The following is a 24,211-nucleotide window of genomic DNA, read 5'->3' as shown; positions in this document are numbered from 1 at the left end:
TCAGGATTAGGGAGCTTTTACTGAAGTCCCCTAATTTTACAGAAGAAAATGAGGTGCAGGGGAGATGATGGCTCAGGCCACATGGTAAGTTGGTGGCGTAACTAGGACCACACCTCCAGGCCTGAGCCCAGCTTAGGATCACACTGCTTCTTCCTTTAACCATGAGTTTATGGCTCTCTTTTCAGAGTTCTGAAGCTTTCCATTTTAAATTAAAAAAAAAAAATCATTCCTTGCACATTAGGCTGCCCTAAATAGAAATATTTCATTTGTTGTTCCTTCAAAGCCTTAATGGGGCAAGTACTGCTTAAAGAGAGACTGTTATTTCTATTAATAGTTTCCATTCCAGAGGTGCACCAGAACAGCTGTGAGTACCATCTCTCTCCCCCTCTAAATTAATGATGGCATAAAATATGATACCCTTTTTCTATGTTTCTTAATGTTCCCATTCCTATCATTTCTTCCTATGAGAAAAAAATTAATAATAACTCTTCACTGTAACTGAAACATTAGAACCTTACAAAAATATAATTTTTAACACCTTGACAAACATATAGGCCAGGAAAAAAGAATAGCACTGTAAGAGTTTATATTTAAGTAACTTTTACCTCTGCTGATAACCTCATTACAAACTAATCTTTAATCCTGATGTAATACTTTTAAGAAACATGAAAACCTAATGTGTGTACTGGGTCATGATTGATTGTGGCTTTACAAAATTTATGTCTGCAAATAGCCTTTAATAGTAGCATCTTAGAATAAAAATTCAAGAAAGGTATTTTGTGGGGGATAGACTCAAGTGAAAAGGCCTGTCAGAATAAAGATTCAGCTGGCAACAAAAATTCACACTTACCCTACTAGCTTAAATGTGATAGTTTATTTCTCGGGAGAGTAAACAGTCTCTGGAGATATGATTTCAGGAATCTAAGTCCTCTCTCTGGTGGCACCATGCCCATGTCTGATGGTGGAAGATGGTCACCAGTTCTGGGCCCACAATGCAACGTCAAGAAGGGGAAAATGAGACAGAGGAGGGCACCACCATTCTTTCTAAGAATGTATCATGTCTCACTTCTGCTCACTTCCTGTTGGCTGGAACTTTGTCACATGGCTGCACCTCACCAGAAAGGAGGCTGGGAAGTGTTGTCCTTAGCTGGGCAGCCATCCAGTCAGCTAAAACTTAGAAAGCTTATTACTAAGAAAGAAGGAAAAATGGGATAGCAAGAAACAGTTCTCAGTTTCTGTCATTTCTTAGAGGTTAGGTTATAAGTAACAGAAAAGTGTATTACTTCCATCTGGGAAGCCCCATGAATTTATATTTAGACAGAAAAGCATGTGGAAGAATATAAGTGATTGTCTCCTTACAAAACTATCTGTTAAAATCCATCTAGTCTTTGGGATATCTGTCCTTCTAAAATTAGTCCTCCTAAAGATTAATCCTCCTCTGTAAAGATAATGTGGGAAAAGACTCCACTAGGCCAGAGCTCATGTGAGGTTCAACCTGAACAAGAAGAGACGTTGCAAGGGAGCAAACTCCAAGAAGAGAAGGACAACAGACCTGGGAGGGGAGCTACCGGCATCGGATTATGTGCACTTGTTGGAGCAGTAGCACTTTGACTATTAGAGCTGAGAAGCAGGAAGAATCACCTATATTCATGATGGAAGGATAACTCAAACAGGGGCGACAAGGACTGACCAGAATTGTTTACTAGGAGGCCCCAGTGAGGCAAGAGAGGTGCAAACCACTGTTTCAGGTAGGCCTGGGGACTGCTGTCTATAAACTCCAAGGTGAGAGTAAGGCAGGACTCTGGGGAGCATATGACCAAGAGAGGCACTGGAGAGAAGCAAACTGGGAAACAAGAAGAGAAGCCAGATCTTGTCGATGGCCCGAGGTCAGGCTGTTAACACAGCAGGGTGAGCAGGACCAGAGAGGAACCACCACCATAGAGTTAGATTCATGGGAAAATTATAGCCAGTACACCTCAGAATCACAAAGTCTTCTTAGTGGACTAAGACCCTTGAGTCCTCCCAGCTATTATTATGAGACTCTCCCCTGGAATTGACAGGAAGAAATATAGCCCCTAATGGTCTCTTAACTTTTTCTAGGACTAGATATTTAAGAAACACAGTGCATGCAAGAATCCTTAGGCCTGGAGTATGAATGTGGCTGGCATGACTGTTCTCATCTTTACCTTATTTAACAAATATCTTGCTTCATCTGGGACTGAAGATGACTCTGTCCCAGGGGTCTTTCAGCTTCCAGAGTCAGCACATACTGTCTGAGCTTCACTATAGGAATACATTTTGTAGTTCACCATATCTGAGTGCTGGCTTGTTGATATGAAGATATAGTTTCAGGAAGACAAAGTTGTATTAGTACCAAACACCAGAGTAGTAGAAAGTCATAAAAATACTATTGAAAATATACAGTCTTAAAAAATGAGATGATTCAAAGGCTTGCAGTCATAATATGCAATAATATTCTATGTGTACAGCACTTTGTAAAATGCTTTAACTATATATTGATTCCCATTGTAGTAAATGCTGAGGTAAAGATAACACTTTCTAGGTAAGCAAGCAGACTTAGTTTTTATAACTGGTCTGTGTTACCATGACCAAAATATTGTGAAAAGAACAAGTACAGGTATTATAAATCCACATCCAAGGCTCTTTCCCATATGATCTCTTCCTCTTCTGAGCTTTAAATAGCATCATGCATTGTCTCGTTTATCCATACATTCATTTAACACCTATATATGCACAAGTCTCTGTGCCAGGCACTGAGGATGCTGTGATGGACAGAACACAGGCTCTGTCCTTACAGCAAGCTTGCTGCCCAGCAGAGATCAGAGGAATGCCATCCACACTAGCCATTAAGAAGGAACAAGATTTGTGCAACAAAGCAGGAAAATAGCAGGAGAAAAGGTTCTCACCAGATCATAAGTCAGGAGAGGCTTCCCAGAGGAATTGAAGTTTATACCCCCAAGGGTGAGTACCAGTTGAAGGAATGAAGAGCGTTCCAAGCTAAAAATAAAGCATGCACCCGAGGGAGAGATGACCCTGTATCAGATCCAGAATAAGGAAAACCCAGAGGATTCACCAATTTAACTTGGTTATGCCTTCCTTCGTGTGTGTGCTCAGTCACTCAGTTGTGTCTGACTCTTTGCAGCTCCATGGACTATAGCCCACCAAGCTCCTCTTGTCTGGAATTTTCCAGACAAGAATACTGGAGCAGTTTGCCATTTCCTACTCCAGGAGATCTCCCCACCCAGGGGTCAAATCTGCATCTCAGTGTCTCCTGCATTGACAGGCAGACTCTTTACCACTGCACCACTTGGGAAGCATATGCCTTCCTACCACTTGCGTACTTAGAGACATTGCCTATTCACCCTTCCTTCCCACCCATCCATCCATCCATCTATCCATCCATAGAAGGTGCTAAGATGTTACTGAGTTAATTAATTTTTAAAACCTTTCTTCAGAGACCCAGTATTTGTCAGGCACTGTATCAAGCAATTTAGCATGCACACACATATCAAGTAATGTAGAGGGCATAAAGAAACATAAGACATTATCCCAACTGATGTGAAGCTTAAATTTTAATTGAAGAGGTAAACCCATGCTCATATTACTGTAATACAAGCTGGATGGAACAGGCATCCTAAAAGATGCCCTAAGAAGTTACCACTCACTGGACGTGGAGATGTTAAATGGAGGGAAATCTGAAGTTTTAATAACATTAACAGATCAACACCAGACTGAACCTTCTCCACCTTTTTTCTGTGTCTGCTTGCTTATTTATTGTGTTTTGTTTTCTGAAATTTTCTTCCATAGATTCTGTGGCAACAGCATCCGGACCACTACTAGTTGAAGTTGCCAAAACTCCGGGTGCCAGCCTTGGGGTGGCCCTAACTACCTCAATGTGCTGTAACAAACAGGTCATTGTCATAGACAAAATCAAATCTGCAAGTATTGCAGACAGGTGAGTGTCACAGAAAGTGCCTACTTTTCCAAATTGCACAAGTGTTAAACTATGTAGAGATATATTCATATATGTATACACACATATGTAATACCTACACACATGCGCACACAGGGAAAACAAAACAGCTCTTCTGCCAGTTTATACAAGCTTCATATACAAAACAAGTTAGTACTCTAGAGCTTAAAAGTTTACCTTCCTTATCAACTACCCCGTGAAGTAATGTTGCTTCACCCGGATGTTTGGTGTGGCCTTTAGAAATGAGAAAAAGTCAAGCAACTATGTACATTCACCTACTGTGTCCTAGAGTAATAGCCCATTTTTGGTTGAGGGTAGCTAAGCAGATCTTTATGATGCTCCATGCAGAGAAGTCCTGTGGTTTCTTGAATTGTGAACAATTAAATCCTGCCACCATACAATCTTATTCCTTTTTTCTTCAGGAAGTAAAACAACATTTTAAAAATGATACAGTCTTTAAAGAAAGGCCCTCCACTGTTGTATGTTAATCTTAGAGTTTCACTATATTCAAGGGTTCCCCAAAACATCGTTCATTCTCATGACATAAAAATGTCAGTCTTTTATCCCGAATTCTTCTTCTGATAGATTTACAAATAGGGGGTGGGGAGGAAGACTACCTTACCACCTAATAAATTATTTAACCGCTCCTGGTAAGAAAACCCCCACCTCCCATAGCTGAAGCATTCCAGGTGCACCCAAGTGGCATTTTATTTTTAGATGGGAGGGATGACTTGAAATGCTTTTGTCCTGAGAAGTAGACTGTGGTCATCGTACAAGTGTTTAGATCTACCCCAAGGCCCGGTCTCCCTGCATGTCTCCATCCCTCTTCTGCCCTTCCTAGTGAACTTCTGACTCTGATGCTCTGCGGCCACCCCTGTAGCGGTCAGTCTGTAGCTCTACTGCGCTCTTAACTCTGTTCAGGCGTTTAAGAGTGATGGATTCAGGGATGCCCTCCCGTTCAGTGGTGCAGGATGCTTTCACGTTCTCCCTCTGTTTCTGTCCTGTTGCAGAGAGTAGGCAGTTTAAGCAGCTGCCCACTTGACTGGCACCTCGAGATGCTGACTGCTATGTGTGCTGTTCCCAACTCAGTCTCTTGAGTTCAGCAAAGTGTAGCAGCCCGCCCCTCCTGCTCCCCAGCTTCCCCCTCACTCACCACAGAGGCGTCCTTTGATTACTCTTTGACGCCTGCCTCATTTCCATCATCTTTGAGAGCTTTTGCGCCAATAAATGTTTATCTCCAGAATAACAAAATAATCAAGAACTGGTGATCTGGGAGCATGTGTGAGATGATTCCAAGCAAGCACTAGCTGAATCTTTCTCCCAAGTTATCCTCCCAAGAAAATCGTTGTAAATGACCCAATTCCCATTCTGCGAGTCCCATCTTTACATTCTGAATATTTACCAACTCATATTTATCGATATAAAAACTCAGGGGGAGAAAAAAATCACAGAAAAAAAGTCAAAGGAAAACCTTTTCCTATTCTTCCCTCCGCTTGCTCACTTCCCCTCAACTTTCAGCACTGCCACCCCCAAAATAATATATTTTTTATAAAGGACAAGGAAAAACCTTTCCTTGAGTTTTTCTGTATTTTCTACAAGGTTTTACATTTCTTTTCATACCCAAGATAGTTAATATTTGACAGGTAGTGTTTCCTATGACATTCAAGCATTTCCTTTTTCCCTTAAGTAAATGAAAACTGTGTGAAGTTTTAAGTATGAGGACGTGAAAGTCATAACCCAAAGAGGAAGGTGCACCATCTTCTCCTCTTCATAGGTGTGGTGCTCTGCACGTGGGCGATCACATCCTGTCCATCGACGGCACCAGCATGGAGTACTGCACGCTCGCAGAAGCAACCCAATTCCTAGCCAACACCACCGACCAGGTCAAGCTTGAGATTCTTCCCCATCATCAGACCCGCCTGGCTCTGAAGGGACCTGACCATGGTGAGAGGATCTGTCCAAATAAACCACTGTTGTCTTCCCCTTGCAATGATTGCTTCTCCAGCAGAGTTAGAAAGCAGAGAGAGGCCAAGTTCAATTCTGCCTCTATCATTTCTTTTCAGACAACAGGCGATCTTTGTTTACCCTCTTCATCTTCCCAATCCCTTTGACCAAGCCCCAGGTGTTTCACCTGAAACCCCCAAATTGAGGAAACACTGTTTGAAATAGAATTTTCATGTTTGTACTGTTTTTTGTTTTCTTTTTAAGCCTTTGGTACAAATTGAGCGTGGGAAGAAAGGAAATAATTTGACTTCCTGTGACTTGCATTGAACTTCCTTAAAGGCAAATACTAAAACTCCCACTGTTTAAAAATAGTTATGAAGTGGGCATTCATGCCAGATCCTTCAAATATTTCAGGGGGAAAGCAGTTTCATGAGAGATTTTGTCTGTTTCCAGAGTGGTTGTTTTCCTTAGGTTGGAGAACAAACTTCTGACCAAATATTTCTCCTAGGAGTGTCAGAATATTTGACTAGGATTACGCAGTAACAAGTTTCACCTGAGGGAATCTGAATTTTCACTGTCTTGAAGCTTACAGATCTTTTGCTGAGTGTTTATACACTGTCCCACCTAGGCATCCTTAAATAAAACCCAGTGCAAGAAAAAGGACTTTGAGCCCAAAATCAAATGAAGAACAACTCTCCGGTGGGGTCTTTGTTCTAACCGCTCCCTTGCTCCTCTTCCTTCAATCAAGCACTCTCCTTTTTTATTCCTTGAAGCCAGCTTCTGATCCCCACTAGTACTATCAGGCTCCCTAGAGGTGAGGGACACATTTCTTCATGTTTAGAGAGAGAGAAGAATTTTCTCTGGAACCAAAATTTTGCTTCTGAGGAGGTTGTTTGTTTCCTATGTCTCCAACCTTCTAAAACACACTGCACTTTCCCACAGTTTGAAAAAAAAGAGGCACGAAATAATTTTCATATTGAATGAGTCAGCTGGATGCAACCTTTTTCTAATTAAATGGAGCTTAGACAGCTCTGGAGCTAATAAAAATCTCCAATACAGCATTCCCTTTATCAGATTTTAATTTTACACATTGGAGTTGGAGGAATGAGGCAGCTGAGGCAGGTTATGAACAGAAATTCTGCCTCGTTTGAATAGAAATGATAAGGGGGTACGATTCATGGGACTGTTCCGTTCCTGTCAGGAGGATGTGCGGGCCTTTCCTGCTCACTGACTGAGAAGGGAGATTTCTAAAGCTGTTAAGTTTCTTCTAAATTAATCTGAAGGTGCCACTGGATTTGGAGCCCAACAGGCATAAGAGTACACACTGCCTAGTGCTTTTTCAGCAGGAGATTCTGCTTGGTAAATTCTAGTATCAGAATCAGAAATGTGAACAGACCCTATAAAAATGTCATTGTCTTTAGCAACCTCATTTTCCCTGCCTTTTATTCGCCATGTAAACAAATCATAGCTCAAATAGTTTCAACTCATGAAATATTAAATGTTTTTATCTGCCAAGACAGTCTGAGAAGATGAATTTATATATAAAGGGGATGGAGACCAAGAACTAACTTTTTTTTTCTTCTCTGTGGAAAAGCTGATGTCATTTGTGATTTTGCAGCGGGGTGAAGGGCTGGTAATTTTAGTAATTCTAACTCCCGCTTCTGACCCTGTCATCCACTATTGTTGAAAATTGTTCACCATCTTCTTTATCTAACATGCAAGTATCTCCCTACATTTTATATTAAAATCAGACTTGTATTTCCAAAAGGAAATAAATAATGGGTCTTAAACATAATTAAATCCCAATTAAGAAGAGAAAATATACCCCAAAATTGTTATAATGTTTATGATTCTCAAACTTCTGTTTTGAGATGTAGTAGAATTGTTATATAGTTTTACCTTTTTCCATAAGAAAGTTCTAGTTGGTTTTTTGTTTTTTTTTTTTCAAGATTTCTGATGCTTAAACAGCATGCCTCTCATCCCATGGGTAGATGGAGATAAAACATTTCACAGATTTTGCTGAGCAAGAAAGCATTCACAATAGTATTTTCAGGGAAATATAGAAATGGACATATCAACCAGGAATAGATTTGCTATGCCTTTTGCTGGGAAATAGCAGCATTCAAAAAGCCATAAGAATGAGTTTTTAAGGTCAGAAATTGTGCCCCTGAGGGTCTTTGGGAGACGGTCTTGCTTGGAGGAAACTTTGGAAAAGACTTTGGAAAAGAAAATGTGAGCAGAGTCTTGAGGTTCTATAATTCAGTACCAAGAGAACTACCATTTCTGAGCAACCAACAGCATACCTATTGCCTATACCTTTGAACTCCTGGACTAGAGGAGAGGGTACAGTTAGAGAAGAGAACAAAAGTACCTCCCATGTCAGATACCTCAAGATTTCAACAGCAATGTCACCATGGAATGATAGAAAAAACATATTTTCCTTACTGTTTGTTTATCTGTAACAAAGGACTTAGGAACATACATAGGAAGAGGCAAGTATAGTGTGGTGGCTGAGGGCAGGGACTCAGAGTCAGACTCTCAGAACTGTACTTCTGGCTCCACCACTTGGGAACTTAGCAAGTTACTCAACTTTTCTATGCCTCCGTTTCTTCATCTGTAAAATGGGTGTTATTATAGTATATACCTCATAGATGTATTGAGTATTATCTGAGATAGTCCATGTAAAATCACTTAGCACTTAGGGCCTGGTATATAGTGAGGACTCAGTGAAAGTTGACTGTTATTAATATTATGGGGACCATTAAGTGGGAGAATGTAAATGAATTTTTTTCAAAATGAAAGAGTATGTCAAAAATGTGACATCTTATTTTTAAACTGAAATCCTTGCCTAGCATATGAGTATAAAATGCATCACCGTAAAACAGAATCGATTTAGAGTGCACGTTCAAAATAGGCTACAGCTATCTTCTCTGGCCTACATTGTTTGCTGAATGCCTTTTAAATTAATTATACATGGCAGGCAGTTTTGTGAATAATTATATAATTTTTGTCTCTTAATTATTTTATGTATATGAAGATTTAGTCCCCAGTTCAAGTCAAAGTAAGTATTATGACCTACATTTCAGTTCAGGTCAGTTCAGTCACTCATTCATGTATGACTCTTTGCAACCCCATGGACTGCAGCATGCCAGGCTTTCCTGTCCATCACCAACACTCAGAGCTCATTCAAACTGATGTCCATCAAGTCAGTGATGCCATCCAACCATCTCATCCTCTGTCATCCCCTTCTCCTGCCTTCAATCTTTCCCAGCATCAGGGTCTTTTCAAATGAGTCAGTTCTTCACATCAGGTAGCCAAAGTATTGGAGTTTCAGCTTCCGCATCAGTCCTGCCAAGGAATATTCAGGACTGATTTCCTTTAGGGTGGACAGGTTGGATCTCCTTTCTGTCCAAGGGACTCTCTAGAGTCTTCTCCAACACCACAGGTCAAAAGCATTAATTCTTTGGCGCTCAGCTTTCATTATAGTCCAACTCTCACATCCATACATAACCACTGGAAAAACCATTGTTTTCACTAGATGGACCTTGGTTGGCAAAGTATTGTTTCTGCTTTTTAATATGCTGTCTAGGTTGGTCATAGCTTTCCTTCCAAAGAGCAAGCATCTTTTAACTTCATGGCTTCAGTCACCATCTGTAGTGATTTTGGAGCCAAAAAATATCAAGTCTCTCACTGTTTTCATTGTTTCCCCATCTGTTTGCCACGAAGTAATGGGGCTGGATGCCATGATCTCAGTTTTCTGAAAGTTGAGCTTTAAGCCAACTTTTTCACCCTCCTCTTTCACTTTCATCAAGAGGCTCTTTAGTTCCTCTTCACTTTCTGCCATAAGGGTGGTGTCATCTGCGTATCTGATCAGATCAGATCAGTCGCTCAGTCGTGTCCGACTCTTTGTGACCCCATGAATCGCAGCACGCCAGGCCTCCCTGTCCATCACCAACTCCTGGCGTTCACCCAGACTCACGTCCATCGAGTCACTGATGCCATCCAGCCATCTCATCCTCTGTCATCCCCTTCTCCTCTTGCCCCCAATCCCTCCCAGCATCAGAGTCTTTTCCAATGAGTCAACTCTTCGCATGAGGTGGCCAAAGTACTGGAGTTTCAGCTTTAGCATCATTCCTTCCAAAGAAATCCCAGGACTGATCTTCAGAATGGACTGGTTGGATCTCCTTGCAGTCCAAGGGACTCTCAAGAGTCTTCTCCAACACCACAGTTCAAAGGCATCAACTCTTCAGCGCTCAGCCTTCTTCACAGTCCAACTCTCACATCCATACATGACCACAGGAAAAACCATAGCCTTGACTAGACGAACCTTTGTTGGCAAAGTAATGTCTCTGCTAAAGATGGAGAAGTTCTATACAGTCAGCAAAAACAAGATCAGGAGCTGACTGTGGCTCAGACCATGAACTCCTTATTGCCAAATTCAGACTGAAATTGAAGAAAGTAGGGAAAACCACTAGACCATTCCGGTATGACCTAAATCAAATCCCTTATGATTATACAGTGGAAGTGAGAAATAGATTTAAGGGCCTAGATCTGATAGATAGAGTGCCTGATCAGCTATGAAATGAGGTTCGTGACATTGTACAGGAGACAGGGATCAAGATCATCCCCATGGAAAAGAAATGCAAAAAAGCAAAATGGCTGTCTGGGGAAGCGTTACAAATAGCTGCGTATCTGAGGTTATCGATATTTCTCCCAGCAATCTTGATTCCAGTTTGTGCCTCATCCAGCCTGGCATGTAGCATGATGTTAAACAAGCAAGGTGACAATATACAGCCTTGCTGTACTTCTGTTCTGACTTGGAACCAGTATGTTGTTCCATGTCCAGTTCTAACTGTTGTTTCCTGATCTGCATACAGATTTATCAAGAGGCAGGTCAGGTGATCTGGTATTCCCATCTTTTTCAGAGTTTTCCAGTTTGTTGTGATTCACACAGTCAAAGGCTTTGGCATAATCAATAAAGCAAAAGTAGATATTTTTCTGGAACTCTCTTGCTTTTTTTGATGATCTAATGGATGTTGGCAATTTGATCTCTGGTTCCTCTGCCTTTTCTAAATCCAGCTTGAACATCGGGAAGTTCACAGTTCACATACTGTTGACACATGACTTGGAGGATTTTGAGCATTACTTTGCTAGCATGTGAGATGAGTGCAGTTGTGCAGTAGTTTGAGCATTCTTTGGCATTGCCTTTCTTTTGGATTGGAATGAAAACTGACCTTTTCCAGTCCTGTGGCCACTGCTGAGTTTTCCAAATTTGCTGGCATATTGAGTGCAGCACTTTCACAGCATCATCTTTCAGGATTTGAAATAGCTCAACTGGAATTCCATCACCTGCACTAGCTTTGTTCATAGTGATGCTTTCTAAGGCCCACTTGACTTCACATTCCAGGATGTCTGGCTCTAGGTCAGTGATCACACCATCATGATTATCTGGGTCATGAAGATCTTTTTTGTACAGTTCTTCTGTGTATTCTTGCCACCTCTTCTTAATACCTTCTGCTTTTGTTAGATCCGTACCATTTCTGCCCTTTATTGAGCCCATCTTCGTATGAAATATTCCCTTGGATCTCTAATTTTCTTGAAGAGATCTCTAGTCATTCCCATTCTATTGTTTTCCTCTATTTCTTTGCACTGATCACTGAGGAATGCTTTCTGATCACCGAGGAAGGCTTTCTTATCTCTCCTTGCTATTCTTTGGAACTCTGCATTCAAACAGGTATATCGTTCCTTTTCTCCTTTGCCTTTAGCTTCTCTTCTTTGCTCAGCTACTTGTAAAGCCTCCTCAGACAACCATTTCGCCTTTTTGCAATTCTTTTTCTTGGGGATGGTCTTGATCATTGCCTCCTGTACAATGTCACGAACCTCCGTCCATAGTTCTTCAGGCACTCTGTCTTTCAGATCTAATCCCTTGAATTAAATGACTTACATTTAACCTGCCACAGATGTCACAGAGCCAGACATACATAGGTGGTCAGAATCTTCCTTACTGAGTTATCAATTTGGTTTGACAGCACTCAAAACTGCCCAGTAATTTTAACAGCACTCCATAAAGAACTGGGTTAAAAAATGAGTGAAGAATTCTGAAGTTCACACACTGTGTTGTTCAGTCGCTAACTCACGTCAGACTGTTCGCAAACCCATGGACTGTAGCATGCACTCCTCTGTTCTCCACTCTCTCTCTGAGTTTTCTCAGATTCATGTCCATTGAATCAGTGATGCTATCTAACCATTACTCACTGTACATCATTTGAAACACGTGATACTTTACAGAGCTCAATAAGTAGCTATCGGTGTAGATTAGCCAGACCCAACACTGACAGCCTCTTGCTAAAAAGTCTTCTGGTACACCCAAAAGTAAAGTGAGGATGGCGAAAGAGACTTGCCTCGAAATGCTCTTTATCACAAGGAAAATGCTGCTACAGTGTGTACATGGACCCTCTGGCTGATATTCTTATTCATTCACGCATGTGTTCCTTCACTCATTCACTCATTCATCAGCCATTATATGCCAGGCTCTGTTCTAGTTGCCACAGAGCATCTAGTGAGCAAGGCAAGCAAAGTAGATTCCTATTCTCATGGGATTTACATTCCAGTCTAGAGAGACAAAGCATTAAAAGTATATTAAATCAATAAAGCCCTTTCAACTATGAAGAATGTATTAATAAAAAAGCAATGGGATAGCATAGGAGAGACAACTACTTCATCCAGGGAGGTCAGAATGACTTGGCACCTGAGCCAGCCGTGTAAACAGGTAGGAGAAGAATATTAGAAGTAGGAAGTATGAGAAGGAGTGAAGCTAGAGAGATAAGTAGGGCTCACATTTGATTCTCTTTGTTACTGTAACCCATTGAAATACCTTAAATGGAAGTTGCGTCATCTAATTTATGTATTTAAAATATTATTCTGTACTATGGATCCTGGAAGATAGGTATGTAAGAGATGAACCAGAGAGCCAAGTCTGAAGATTTGGTGAAGGAGGTGGTAGCTTGGTAGCTTGAAAGTAGACTAGTGGAGAGGGAGATAAATCCCAAAACTAGAAACTGAAGTATATAGAAGCAAAAGACCGTACGTTCAGGACTACAAAATGATGGTGGCCATGAAAGTGTGCTGCAGATTTCTGTCTCTCAACTTGTGTCCAGTGAATGAAATTTGTAGAGTGAGAGATATACCTGTTTGCTTAAAAAAAAAAGAAAAAGTATTCATGGGCAAGTAGATAGAAAGTAGATGGTATCAATGTTATTAAGTAAAGAGTCACCAGTTTTTATTCTGTGTGCCAGCACCGAGCTACGCACCTTGGGTGCATATTCTCAACAGCTGGCCTCTGGGATAGATGCTTTTGTGGTCTCTACTTGACATAATGAGGAAATTGTGGCTTAGAGAGGTTGAGTAACTGGTCAAGGTCAGATAGAGAAGATGGGTTGGAACTGGAACGGAAATACAGGTGGCCTCAGCCTGTGGTGATCTGTTCGTGCTTTTGTTCCATGATCTGTCTCATTCCAGAAAGGCTGAGATGTGTCAATGAGGCTGATGTCACTGATGGTGTGATTTAAACTCTTACCCAAAGAACTCTCCTTTAAATACTTACAGAGTATCTGGCCTCACTCCATGAATAAATACTGCAAATTCATTCATATGTAAGGCACCTAGTCTTAGAATCATGACAATAGAGATAAAAGTCCATATTTTATTTTTCATTCTTTAAGATAGTTAAGTGAAAATTTTCCGATCAATATAGTAACAAACTTAAAAGCGCTCATACTTTCAGACCACTGAGTAGAAAATCAAATCTAAACAATATTGAAATTAGAATGGAAGTATGATATACATTTTTTAAAACATAAAGCGGACACCAGCATTTTGAAATTAGCTTTATTAAAATTTTGTGGCATCTTAAAAAATACAAGAATATTTGAAATATTCTTAATAATTAAATGCCTTCTTTCAAATATAAATACAGCTTTTAAAAATACCCCCCAAATTGTAAAGTATGTTGACACTTGCATCTTCTTATTAGGGTGTGGATAAGATCCTGATAGAGGAGTTTATTGTAGTTCAAATGATGAATAGTAGTGTAATTAAAATGTCAGAGCAGTAAATTGTGATGTGTGACTAGTACATCCTTTGAATCAGGAGCCAGTATGATTTATCAGTCATTCTTTTCTTTTTCTCAAAACAAGAGCTACTAACTGGCCAAGATTTGCAAATCTCTAATTACTAATCTTGTGCCATAGATCTTGCAGGGTTGACTTTTAAGTTAAAAAATAAAATGTTTTAATCTCTGCTGTGAAGCACAGGGGGAGATTAGAAATTGATTCAGTAGTCATCTTAAAAGGAGAAAAAAATGGGCTGCGGAAAGACATGCATTATTATTGGGAAGATGAAAAGTTACCATCCCTGGTGTTAATCATAGGTTTTGCTGACCACTGAGAAAAGGGCAAAGCCAGTTTTTTTCCTTTTTTTTTGTGCAAGCAGGCTTCATTTTTTTGTTGTTGTTGTTACTTTTTATTTGTGCAGTTCAGTTACTTTTTCCTCTTTTTTGGTTCTTTGTTTGTTTGTTTTTTCTTATTTCTCATCATCACTTCATGTGGGCAGTGAAAATTCAGAGGAGCGACAGGCCACTTCCCTGGGACTTCTGGGCCAGCAGCCGCTGCAGCCTTCACACCTACCACCACTCTAACTCGTACCACCCTGCCCATTGCAGAGCGCCGGCCCTGGCAGTCACGAAAGCGCCTCCTCCAAACAGCCCTCGTAATGTTCCAGGCTTTCTCCTCCTGGTCTTTTACTTAAATTATATTCTTCTCATGCCTTCTTCATCTGATTCATACCATATTTGGTTTCATAGGTGTGGTGTCCTTTTTTTTTTTTTTTTTTTTTGTAGTAGCAACTTCTCATTTCTGTCATCTCTTAAGTCTGTCTTTTCCATCAGAAAGCATTTGTTGTTAAGAGAGGATGTAAATGTTCAGAATGATTTATGTGTGGTCAGGAAATAGCAATGAAGAATAGTATATAGAAGATAATGTTCTCAGACCTTATTTGTGTGTATGGAACCACTTGTGAAATTCATGCCAGAAGCTGTCTATGAAAATGAGATTATGTATCCGAAGCATTGAGTTGTTGTTTATGGAGAAACTTGCTTTAATGTTTTCTTTTTTTGTCTAAAGCAAAACTCGTAGAGCCTCTCTGTGTTGCATTGTACTTAGGGAGATCGATGCTGCTCCTCAGGCATTTCTGGGCTCTAATAACACAGATTCTAAAGCACTGTCTCCATGGCTCCTGAGACTTGGTCTCTGATTGGTTGGAGCCATCTTCTAGCCATTGCTGTGCATCTTGTGTGTCTTTCTGGATTGTTACTGGTTGACAGGTGTGGCAGGCTCACACGCCCCCTGAGAATGCTCTGTGCCAAGTCTTCACTCTCTTACAGCAGCTTTGGTGTCTTCATCCTTCTCTCCCACCTCCATGAGTGCATACAGCCTGAGTTCCCTGAACATGGGGACTTTGCCTCGAAGCCTCTACTCCACTAGCCCACGTGGAACCATGATGAGGAGGAGACTGAAAAAGAAAGACTTCAAAAGCTCACGTAAGTGAAATGTTAACCAATGTCTTTTGGCCTGAAAAAACCTGTGGGTCCATTGGCATCTTGGATGTAAGGAAACCTATAGGAAGAGTGTTTTGCAGGAAAAAGATAAGTAGCTCACTACCCTGTGCCAAAGACCATTGAAATGATATCCCTCATCGACATAACAATTGCACCACATACAGTTTCAGACGGGGTTAGTTCCTACTACCTTTGCCTACAATGTTTTATTTGAATTTTTTTTCTTGCTCTTTTGATCTGATAAAATCAAAGATGTAATTTTTTTCTTTAAGACTCCTTCCTTATATTCTGGGTACCTTTGAACATAAAACCATTGTTCTTTGTTTCTTATTGACTAAAGCTGGGTCCACCTACTCACTTTGAAAACTGTATCCCCTTTTGGTAAATATGAGTCCCATGCATTTGTGTAGCATTATTATAAATTTCCTGAGAAGTCAATGGCACCCCTCTCAGTACTCTAGCCTGGAAAAGCCCATGGACGGAGGAGCCTGGTAGGCTGCAGTCCCTGGGGTCGCTAAGAGTTGAACATGACTGAGCGACTTCACTTTCACTTTTCACTTTCATGCATTGGAGGAGGAAATGGCAACCCACTCCAGTGTTCTTGCCTGGAGAATCCCATGGACGGAGAAGCCTGGTAGGCTGCAGTCCATGGGGTTGCACAGAGTTGGACATGACTGAAATGACTTAGCAGCAGCAGCAGCAGCATTATAGATTTCATATTTCATGAACCACCCCTGCAAAAAAAGACGATAATAAGTTTAAACATGCCTTTCAAACTATAGCTTATTCCCCTTAAATGTGCCTTTTCAATCTGTATTTCATGCCTCAAGATTCTAATACTTTCACAGGGAACCTGCTCCACTGACAAGCACTGCCCTAACATATATCTGTTACCCACTCAAGTGTCAGGAAGATTGAAAGGATCCTTATCTTTACAACAGATATCCTAAAGACTAGGAATTTCAACTACGACTCTTAAAACTATGATCTTCTGGGACAGGCAAGCATGTTACAGACTAGGAAAAACTAGGAAGATGTGGTTGGCAGCCTGCTTCTGGATAGCTGCTTGTCCATGTAAAGAAGAAAGGGTGATCAAATGCCTTAGGGAAAAAGGGAAGAAACACATCACTCCTGAATTTTTCTTTTGTGGGAGTGGGAGGGCAGAGCATAATCTCTCATCATAATCATGAAAGTTTTAAAGAAAGAGAACACCTAGTTTTCCAGCCAGATCTAACCAGTGTAGAGAGAGGTAAGTGTTTCTTGTATTTTTTTTTTTCTGATGGCCATGATTGTGTTTCCCATAAAACAACTCAAAGAAGATGGGATCTCTTCTTGTGTTTACTATGGAGATAAAGTAAGGAACACTCTTAAGCTACCTGCTGCGGCTGCTGCTGCTAAGTCGCTTCAGTCGTGTCCGACTCTGTGTGACCCCATAGATGGCAGCCCACCAGACTCCCCCATCCCCGGGATTCTCCAGGCAAGAACACTGGAGTGGGTTGCCATTTCCTTCTCCAATGCATGAAAGTGAAAAGTGAAAGTGAAGTCGCTCAGTCGTGTCCGACTCTTAGCGACCTCATGGACTGCAGCCTACCAGGCTCTTCTGTCCATGGGATTTTCCAGGCAAGAGTGCTGGAGTGGGGTGCCATTGCCTTCTCCACTTAAGCTACATAAAGATAGTTAAACCCAAGTACTTCAAGACTGGTGTTAAAGAGAAAACATTCTTGTGAAGAGAGGTGGTTGGATCTATTGGCTCTTCAGCTTGTTTGCCAGAGAGTCATCTTCAGAAGTGGGTCTGTGGCCAGGCCTCCCAGCACCACCAGCAGTGTGGGAGACTGGCCATCACCCATACTGGGAAATGGTCTCTTCATGTTACAGGAGCGCGAAGGTTTGCTTACAAAGGAAACCATGGCTAACCACTGCTGTGGTATATTCCTGGTTTTGATGTGCATATCCCTTCAAATATAAGCTTTGTCATCTTTAATATAGGTAAATGGAAGGAAGATTGAGTTTAGTCAAAATGCGAACAAGGAGCTTCTAGATATTTCTTAGCTAACACTAGAGGGTAAATTATTTACTCTTGAAAGAAACAAGTTGAAGGCAGCATAGTGAACTGGTGATGAGCCCAGATTCTTCTCATCCCAAAGTCATTACTTTGTAGCAGTAGGACCTTGAGCAAGATTTTTAAGCTTTCTATATCTTGGCTTTCTTAGCAACAAAGTGAGGCTAATTATAGTACTTACCCCATTGGGTAATTGTGAAGATTAAATGAAAATGCATATATATATATATATATTACTGCCAGTCAGTTCAGTCACTCAGTCATGTCCGACTCTTTGTGACCCCATGGACCACAGCACACCAGGCCTCCCTGTTCATCACCAACTCCCGAAGTCCAACCAAACTCATGTCCATTGAGTCGGTGATGCCATCCAACCATCTCATCCTCTGTCATCCCCCTCTTCTCCTGCCCTCGATCTTTCCCAGCAACAGGGTCTTTTCAAATGAGTCCGCTCTTCACATTAGGTGGCCAAAGTATGGAGTTTCAGCTTCAACATCAGGCCTTCCAATGAACACCCAGGACTGATCTCCTTTAGGATGAACTGGTTGGATCTCCTTGTAGTCCAAGGGACTCTCAAGAGTCTTCTCCAACACCACCAGTCAAAAGCATCAATTCTTCGTCTCTCAGCTTTCTTAATAGTCCAACTCTCACATCCATATATGACTACTGGAAAAACTAGAGCCTTGACTAGATGGACATTTGTTGGCAAAGTAATGTCCCTGCTTTTTCATATGCTATCTAGGTTGGTCATAACTTTCCTTCCAAGGAGCAACGGTCTTTTAATTTCATGGCTGCAGTCACCATCTGCAGTGATTTTGGAGCCCAGAAAAATAAAGTCTGACACTGTTTCCACTGTTTCCCCATCTATTTCCCATGAAGTGATGGGACCAGATGCCATGATCTTAGTTTTCTGAATGTTGAGCTTTAAGCCAACATTTTTACTCTCCTCTTTCACTTTCATCAAGAGGCTCTTTAGTTCTTCTTCACTTTCTGCCATAAGGGTGGTGTCATCTGCATATCTGAGGTTATTGATATTTCTCTCAGCAATCTTGATTCCAGCTTGTGCTTCATTAAGCCCAGCATTTCTCATGATGTACTCTGCATATAAGTTAAATAAGCAGGGTGAAAGTATACAGCCTTGACGCACTCCTGTTCCAATTTGGAACCAGTCTGTTGTTCCATGTCCAGTTCTAACTGTTGCTTCCTGAGCCTGCATACGCATTTCTCAAGAGGCAGGTCAGGTGGTCTGGTATTCCCATCTCTTTCAGAATTTTCCACAGTTTATTGTGATCCACACAGTCAAAGACATTGGCATAGTCAATAAAGCAGAAATAGATGTTTTTCTGGAACTCTCTTGCTTTTTCGATGATCCAGCGGATGTTGGCAATATGATCTCTGGTTCCTCTGCCTTTTCTAAAACCAGCTTGAACATCTATAAGTTCTAGACTGTATATTCATATATATATGATATGTTCATATGTATGCATGAATAATTATATATTCTCATATAATATTCACCATTACCCAATGAAATAAGTATTATAATTATATATATGCAATATATAATATGATGTATATATATGCTGCAATAATACATAGTAAATAGTAAGCACTATTTAATTGTTAGCTATTTTTAATAGTTTACGTGTTTGCTATTATGGTGCCTAAATTTGAAATATTAACACTGCTCCAAGACTTAGGCATATTTCACCACCTTTCCATTTAGGCATAATATAGAAGTTGAACATTCCCATATAATGAATCAGGATTTGTAGTGGATATTTGTAGATGAAATTTTTACATAAAATGGCTTCATGTGCAGCACCGCTTACTGAGAAAGCAGGCTAACAGCCCTCAGCAGGGAAGAGCAATTAAAACAAATGCATTCATGTTTGTACTTCTGCTTTAATGGCTAAACATTTGTTTGTGTTAGGTAAGACTGCTAGGTTGATTAAGGACATTAGTCATGACAAATAAATGATAATCTGTTTGGCTATTGCAGGTTGATATTTATACATCTTGAATTTTGTAGTAGGAAACAAGGCCAAGGCCACACTGTCACCAGTACCCATAACCTAGTGATAAATTCTCTCTAAAACAGCACGTTATTCTCCAACATAATAGAAGTATAAGCAGAAACCTGGTTCTAGAAATCTGCTCTTAGCATTCGCTGTAGACATTAGCCCCTAGAGCACCGCTGACCATAGATCTGCCAGGATTTATGTGTATCTCAGGAAATTATACATTTTATATTTTAATCAAACAAGAAGATTCAGAAAGCTATAAACTTTTATTCCCACTTCAGAAAGACCTAAGAAACTAATGTTAATGTTCCCAAATCAGAAGAAAACTGAGGATTTAGTTTTTCGGTTTTCTTTCTCTCTCTCTCTCTTTTTGTTTTTTGCCTGAACTTGGTATGGTCACATTAGAGGTAAAGGTTTTCCCAAATAACAGATAATAAAACTTTTATTGCCACTCTCACTATATTATGGTTTATTTCCACCACTTTATTTATGTCTTTATTTGGTGCCACCATTTACTGCCCCTTTTCTAATACTTACGTTCCTATAGCAACCAGGCCATTTGTATGGATGGTGAATCATGGTAAAGTCACAACAAATATAATAAAAAGTCTCTTAGCTGTATTGGTGATCAGTTGAGGCCAGAGCAAAACAGAAAGAAAAAAAAATTCTTACTTACGTTTCTAATACAAAGGAAGGACATGGTCAGAAAAGAATGAAATTTTCTCACGTGAATATTAAAACATTCTCTGTTATTGACCAAGGAGGAAAATACAGGAAGCCTGTTACAGCATGTTACAAGGATTAAAAGAGGAAAGTCATGTTTGTGTCACAGGGAAAATGTTAAGTACCCGCAGCATCGGTTTCCAGGAGTGTCACAAAGCCCTGGGAGGCGGCAGAGCCATGTCACAGAGGGAACCCACTTATCACCTCTTCCGTATTCTTACTGACCTTTCCCCCACAGCATGAGCTGCCCCTTTTTCTGCCATAGAGGATCAAGGCCCCTCCCAGAAGCCCATCATCCCCTGTGATGGCGGGGCATGACTGAGCAGTGGATCTGGCTATTCCGCCCAGCTTCCTGCTCCGGTACACAGGGCCAGTGTAGACGCTTTCCTGTTTCCAGTCTGCCTGAATTGCAGCAAAGGGTAGACCTTACAACACGTTCTCAGAATGATCCTTGCCTCTTCTGTGGTCATCACTTACTGCTAGGGAGGGCACCACTGGAAAGAGCTGAAAGGAAGAGAATGAAACAACCTAACAATTTTTGTGCCTGCCACCAGCCCCTGAAAAACAACTGGAATTCAAAGGCAGCTCATGGTAAGCTTTTAAAATGACCATGCACAGAGCTCTCGAAGGGGTCAGCTTAAGAGCTGCCCTCCCCCTATTTGGAGGAGGGAGCTGTTGACCACTCCGACTGTCTCCTGAACTGGATCATGTGATGTACAATGTGGACTCTAATGTGGAACACTTAGTGAGATATAGGTCTTCAGTTACAGAATCCAATAATTGTAAGCACAGTATATGAATAAATCTTTGATAATTACCTGGCAGGGGAGATACCATGATCGTGAAGGTGGTCTTCCCAGGGTGGGGCTTATCCATCGTAGTCCACATACACTGACCCCTACAATTTCCCCAAATGAGGGAAATTCTACTATAGAATTTGTGATAGTAGGGGGACTGTGTTTGTGCTTTCCCTTTTTAAAAAGAGAATCTTTGAGGTCCATTTCTCTATATACTTTTCAGATGCTTTTTGTATCTGACAATAAATTTCACAGCTGTCTAAATTAAGAAAACATTTGGCAGATTTTTAAACTTCAAAGCTAAGAAGTCATCTTTGGCCTCCCATTACTTGGCCTTTCCTTACAGTAGGAAAAACAAGGATTGACAAAAACACAGGGTAAACTCCTGCAGAACCCTGCAGAAAGGAGTGAGAAGAGGACAGAGCAGATGTAAATCCTGAACACAGCCTTGGCACACACGCGTTAGCAGTGTTCAAACACAGCACGTCAGCAGTGTGGTCATTTCCATCTTCACTTGTGAGTAGAAGCGGGCACACCACAGTCCAGAGCCAATACCTGGCAGGAGTATTTGCTGCTTTGCTGCTGGAGGGAGAGAATGATTATACAGAAGTTTAAACTACCCGGTTGTAACTCATAAATAACTTTTATTTTCTCCTGCTTTTTGACCACATTAATGAAGCAGGATAATCAAACTCATCTTTTTCTCCTCCAAGTAATATTAGGTTTTTTTTTTTTTTTTGGCCTATCATCTTTAAATCTGTAGTTTATCTTCTTTATCTCTATTGGTCATTTTCAAGACTTTAATATGTGTGAGTAATCAGTACAAGCAATTTCCAATGAAATTGTACTATTTCAAAGAACAGATTCTAGTACGTCAGAGGACTTTCAGAGTTAATGGTAAAATCCTAAGTTATTTAATATAATCCTGTACTCTTCATAAAATTATAAAACCAATGTTTAATACATTTTTAATTCTAAATTAAATGTCCTCATAATTTCTACCATCTCAGCTTGCCTCCAGGTAGAGGTTATAGATTTAATGATACCCATATGAATTAATACTTACTTCTATTTTCAAAACCTTCTAGAAAATGAAATTCCTCAACTGTCTTCTGTTTCAGAAAAATATAGCACATCTTTGCTAAATCTAAACTAATCCCCCCATTGCTATTAAAGTGATCTATTCCTTCTTGATTCTTTCTTAGTGGAAATGGTAATCAGCTGACTTAACAATTCAGACTTTTAACTCCAGTTGAGTAGTCCAAAAATCTATGCCAAATTGGGATGGTAAATGGAAAAAATATTAATGTGGACCTATAGAAAATTCCATATAAAGTAAAGTATACTTGTTGAAGTCCAAAAATCTTCACTCAGAAGACAGAGTGCCATCTGCCTAAGGGTGATGTTCTAATATTATATTCCCACCTGCTATGAGTACTAACTGGAAAGAAATGCAACCCTCCAGATTTTTGCTGACATGAAATGGTACCTTCTACTGGTTTTGTGCCACCAATAACAAAATGTGTGATCTGGAGAGCATTCAGAATACAGTTGATATTAACAAAGCCACACTAGAAAACACAATCTGAATTGACATTTGATTATGTGTCAGATCTTGGGATTGTAAGCCACCATCTATAGAAAGATGAGGGTTGGAGGCTACTTTCACCCCTTAAAGCAGGCCACTTTAACCTCAGTGACATTAATCCTGCTGGGAAAGAACAGTGACAGTGCCTCTTAAGAAGAAGTAGATTTTCCTTACTCCTAATGGGAAAAGGATACACCTCACCATCCTCTGCAGTGTCAGCCTGAATGCTGGAATGATCCACATGGTAGAAAAATCGGGGTCCTGAAGGACCAGTCTCGTTCCTTAACTCAGCAGACCAAGGGCTGATTCCAAAAAAGAAAATATTGATGTTATAGAACTGGATTCATCCCACATGGCCTTAGCCGTGGAAATTCCAGGCACTGGAATTTCAGAGGGGAAAAGATCTGGTTCTGATCTTTAAGCAACTCAAGAGTCTAGTGACGAGACAAGAAGGAAAATAAAAAACTGATAAATGCTGAAATAGGACCATGTATTAGAAAAGTGGAAATGTATAAAAGTCATTTAAATGACTCCATCACGCCAAGCCAATGATAGATGAAGGTTGATGACCAGTACATCCTTACCACCTCAGGAGCCAGACTTAGATCAATTGTTTCTTCAAACCTGAAGGTCAAGTTTTTTGTAAAAAGCTAGAAACTTAGGTACAAATATCTAAAATAGGGGGGTAAAGTTAGATCAGTTAGCCCAACCCCCTTTCTCCTAGATAGGAAAGAGATTAATGACTTAGTCCCAAGGTCACCCAGCTGGTTTCTTAGTGGTTGAGCCAGGACTAGATCCCAGGTACCCTGACCCCAAGACCATGCTCTTCCTACAGTTGCCACAGCTGTCCTTGATATGAGGGGTGGGTGTGAGGAGGGGCTACACTGATGCTATGACTTAGACGTGACAGATATTGGGAGATTCATTTACCCCATCAGCTCTAGTTAAACTTTTGCTTAAAGACCAAAACCTCATGTCCCACCATTAACAGTGGGCTTTTTTTTTTCGAGACATGATCTGTTTCAGAAACACTGGCCTTCCTGGTGCCTGTTCCAGTTTAAAGTCATTTCTGCTGTGTGTGTTTGTTCCTCTAGTGTCGTTAGCCTCTAGCACCGTGGGCTTGGCTGGGCAGGTTGTTCACACAGAAACCACAGAGGTTGTGCTGACTGCGGATCCTGTCACAGGATTTGGGATTCAACTGCAGGGCAGTGTGTTTGCTACAGAGACCCTCTCCTCTCCACCTCTGATTTCCTATATTGAAGCTGACAGCCCAGCCGAGAGGTGAGATCCTTTCTTTCACGGCATCATTTTCTGCCCTGCATTTCTTGCTGGCTATCTTTGACTGGCTAATAAATTATGGAACAGTGCTCAATGCAGGAAATGCAAGACGAGATGAACTCTCTGTTCTGACAATAAAATTTTATGTTCTTGATAGGTTTGAGAAAAATAGTGAGCCTGGGTGGTGCCTT

The 24,211-nt window shown here is 40.7% G+C and overlaps 1 protein-coding gene and 1 non-coding gene across 6 annotated transcripts in view; both read left to right on the top strand.

Moving 5' to 3' along the window:
- Window positions 1-24,211, top strand: part of GRIP1 (glutamate receptor interacting protein 1) — a 335,998-nt gene that overhangs the window by 210,592 nt on the left and 101,195 nt on the right. For 3 of the 5 annotated variants that reach the window (XM_025285057.3, XM_044941590.2, XM_044941589.2), the window contains exons 8-12: window positions 3,829-3,976; window positions 5,769-5,938; window positions 14,549-14,704; window positions 15,378-15,533; window positions 23,837-24,023. In XM_025285057.3, coding sequence (XP_025140842.1) covers window positions 3,829-3,976; window positions 5,769-5,938; window positions 14,549-14,704; window positions 15,378-15,533; window positions 23,837-24,023 — 817 coding nt within the window. The remainder of the gene's footprint in view (window positions 1-3,828; window positions 3,977-5,768; window positions 5,939-14,548; window positions 14,705-15,377; window positions 15,534-23,836; window positions 24,024-24,211) is intronic. The other 2 variants (XM_044941592.2, XM_044941591.2) reach the window with 2 other exon arrangements.
- On the top strand, window positions 21,168-21,332 carry LOC112584844. The gene has a single exon (XR_003109239.1). It is a non-coding gene; the product is annotated as a U1 spliceosomal RNA (small nuclear RNA).

Source organism: Bubalus bubalis, chromosome 4 (assembly GCF_019923935.1).
Source record: "Bubalus bubalis isolate 160015118507 breed Murrah chromosome 4, NDDB_SH_1, whole genome shotgun sequence".
NCBI lineage: Eukaryota > Metazoa > Chordata > Mammalia > Artiodactyla > Bovidae > Bubalus > Bubalus bubalis.
This window is presented reverse-complemented; position numbering and strand designations above follow the sequence as displayed.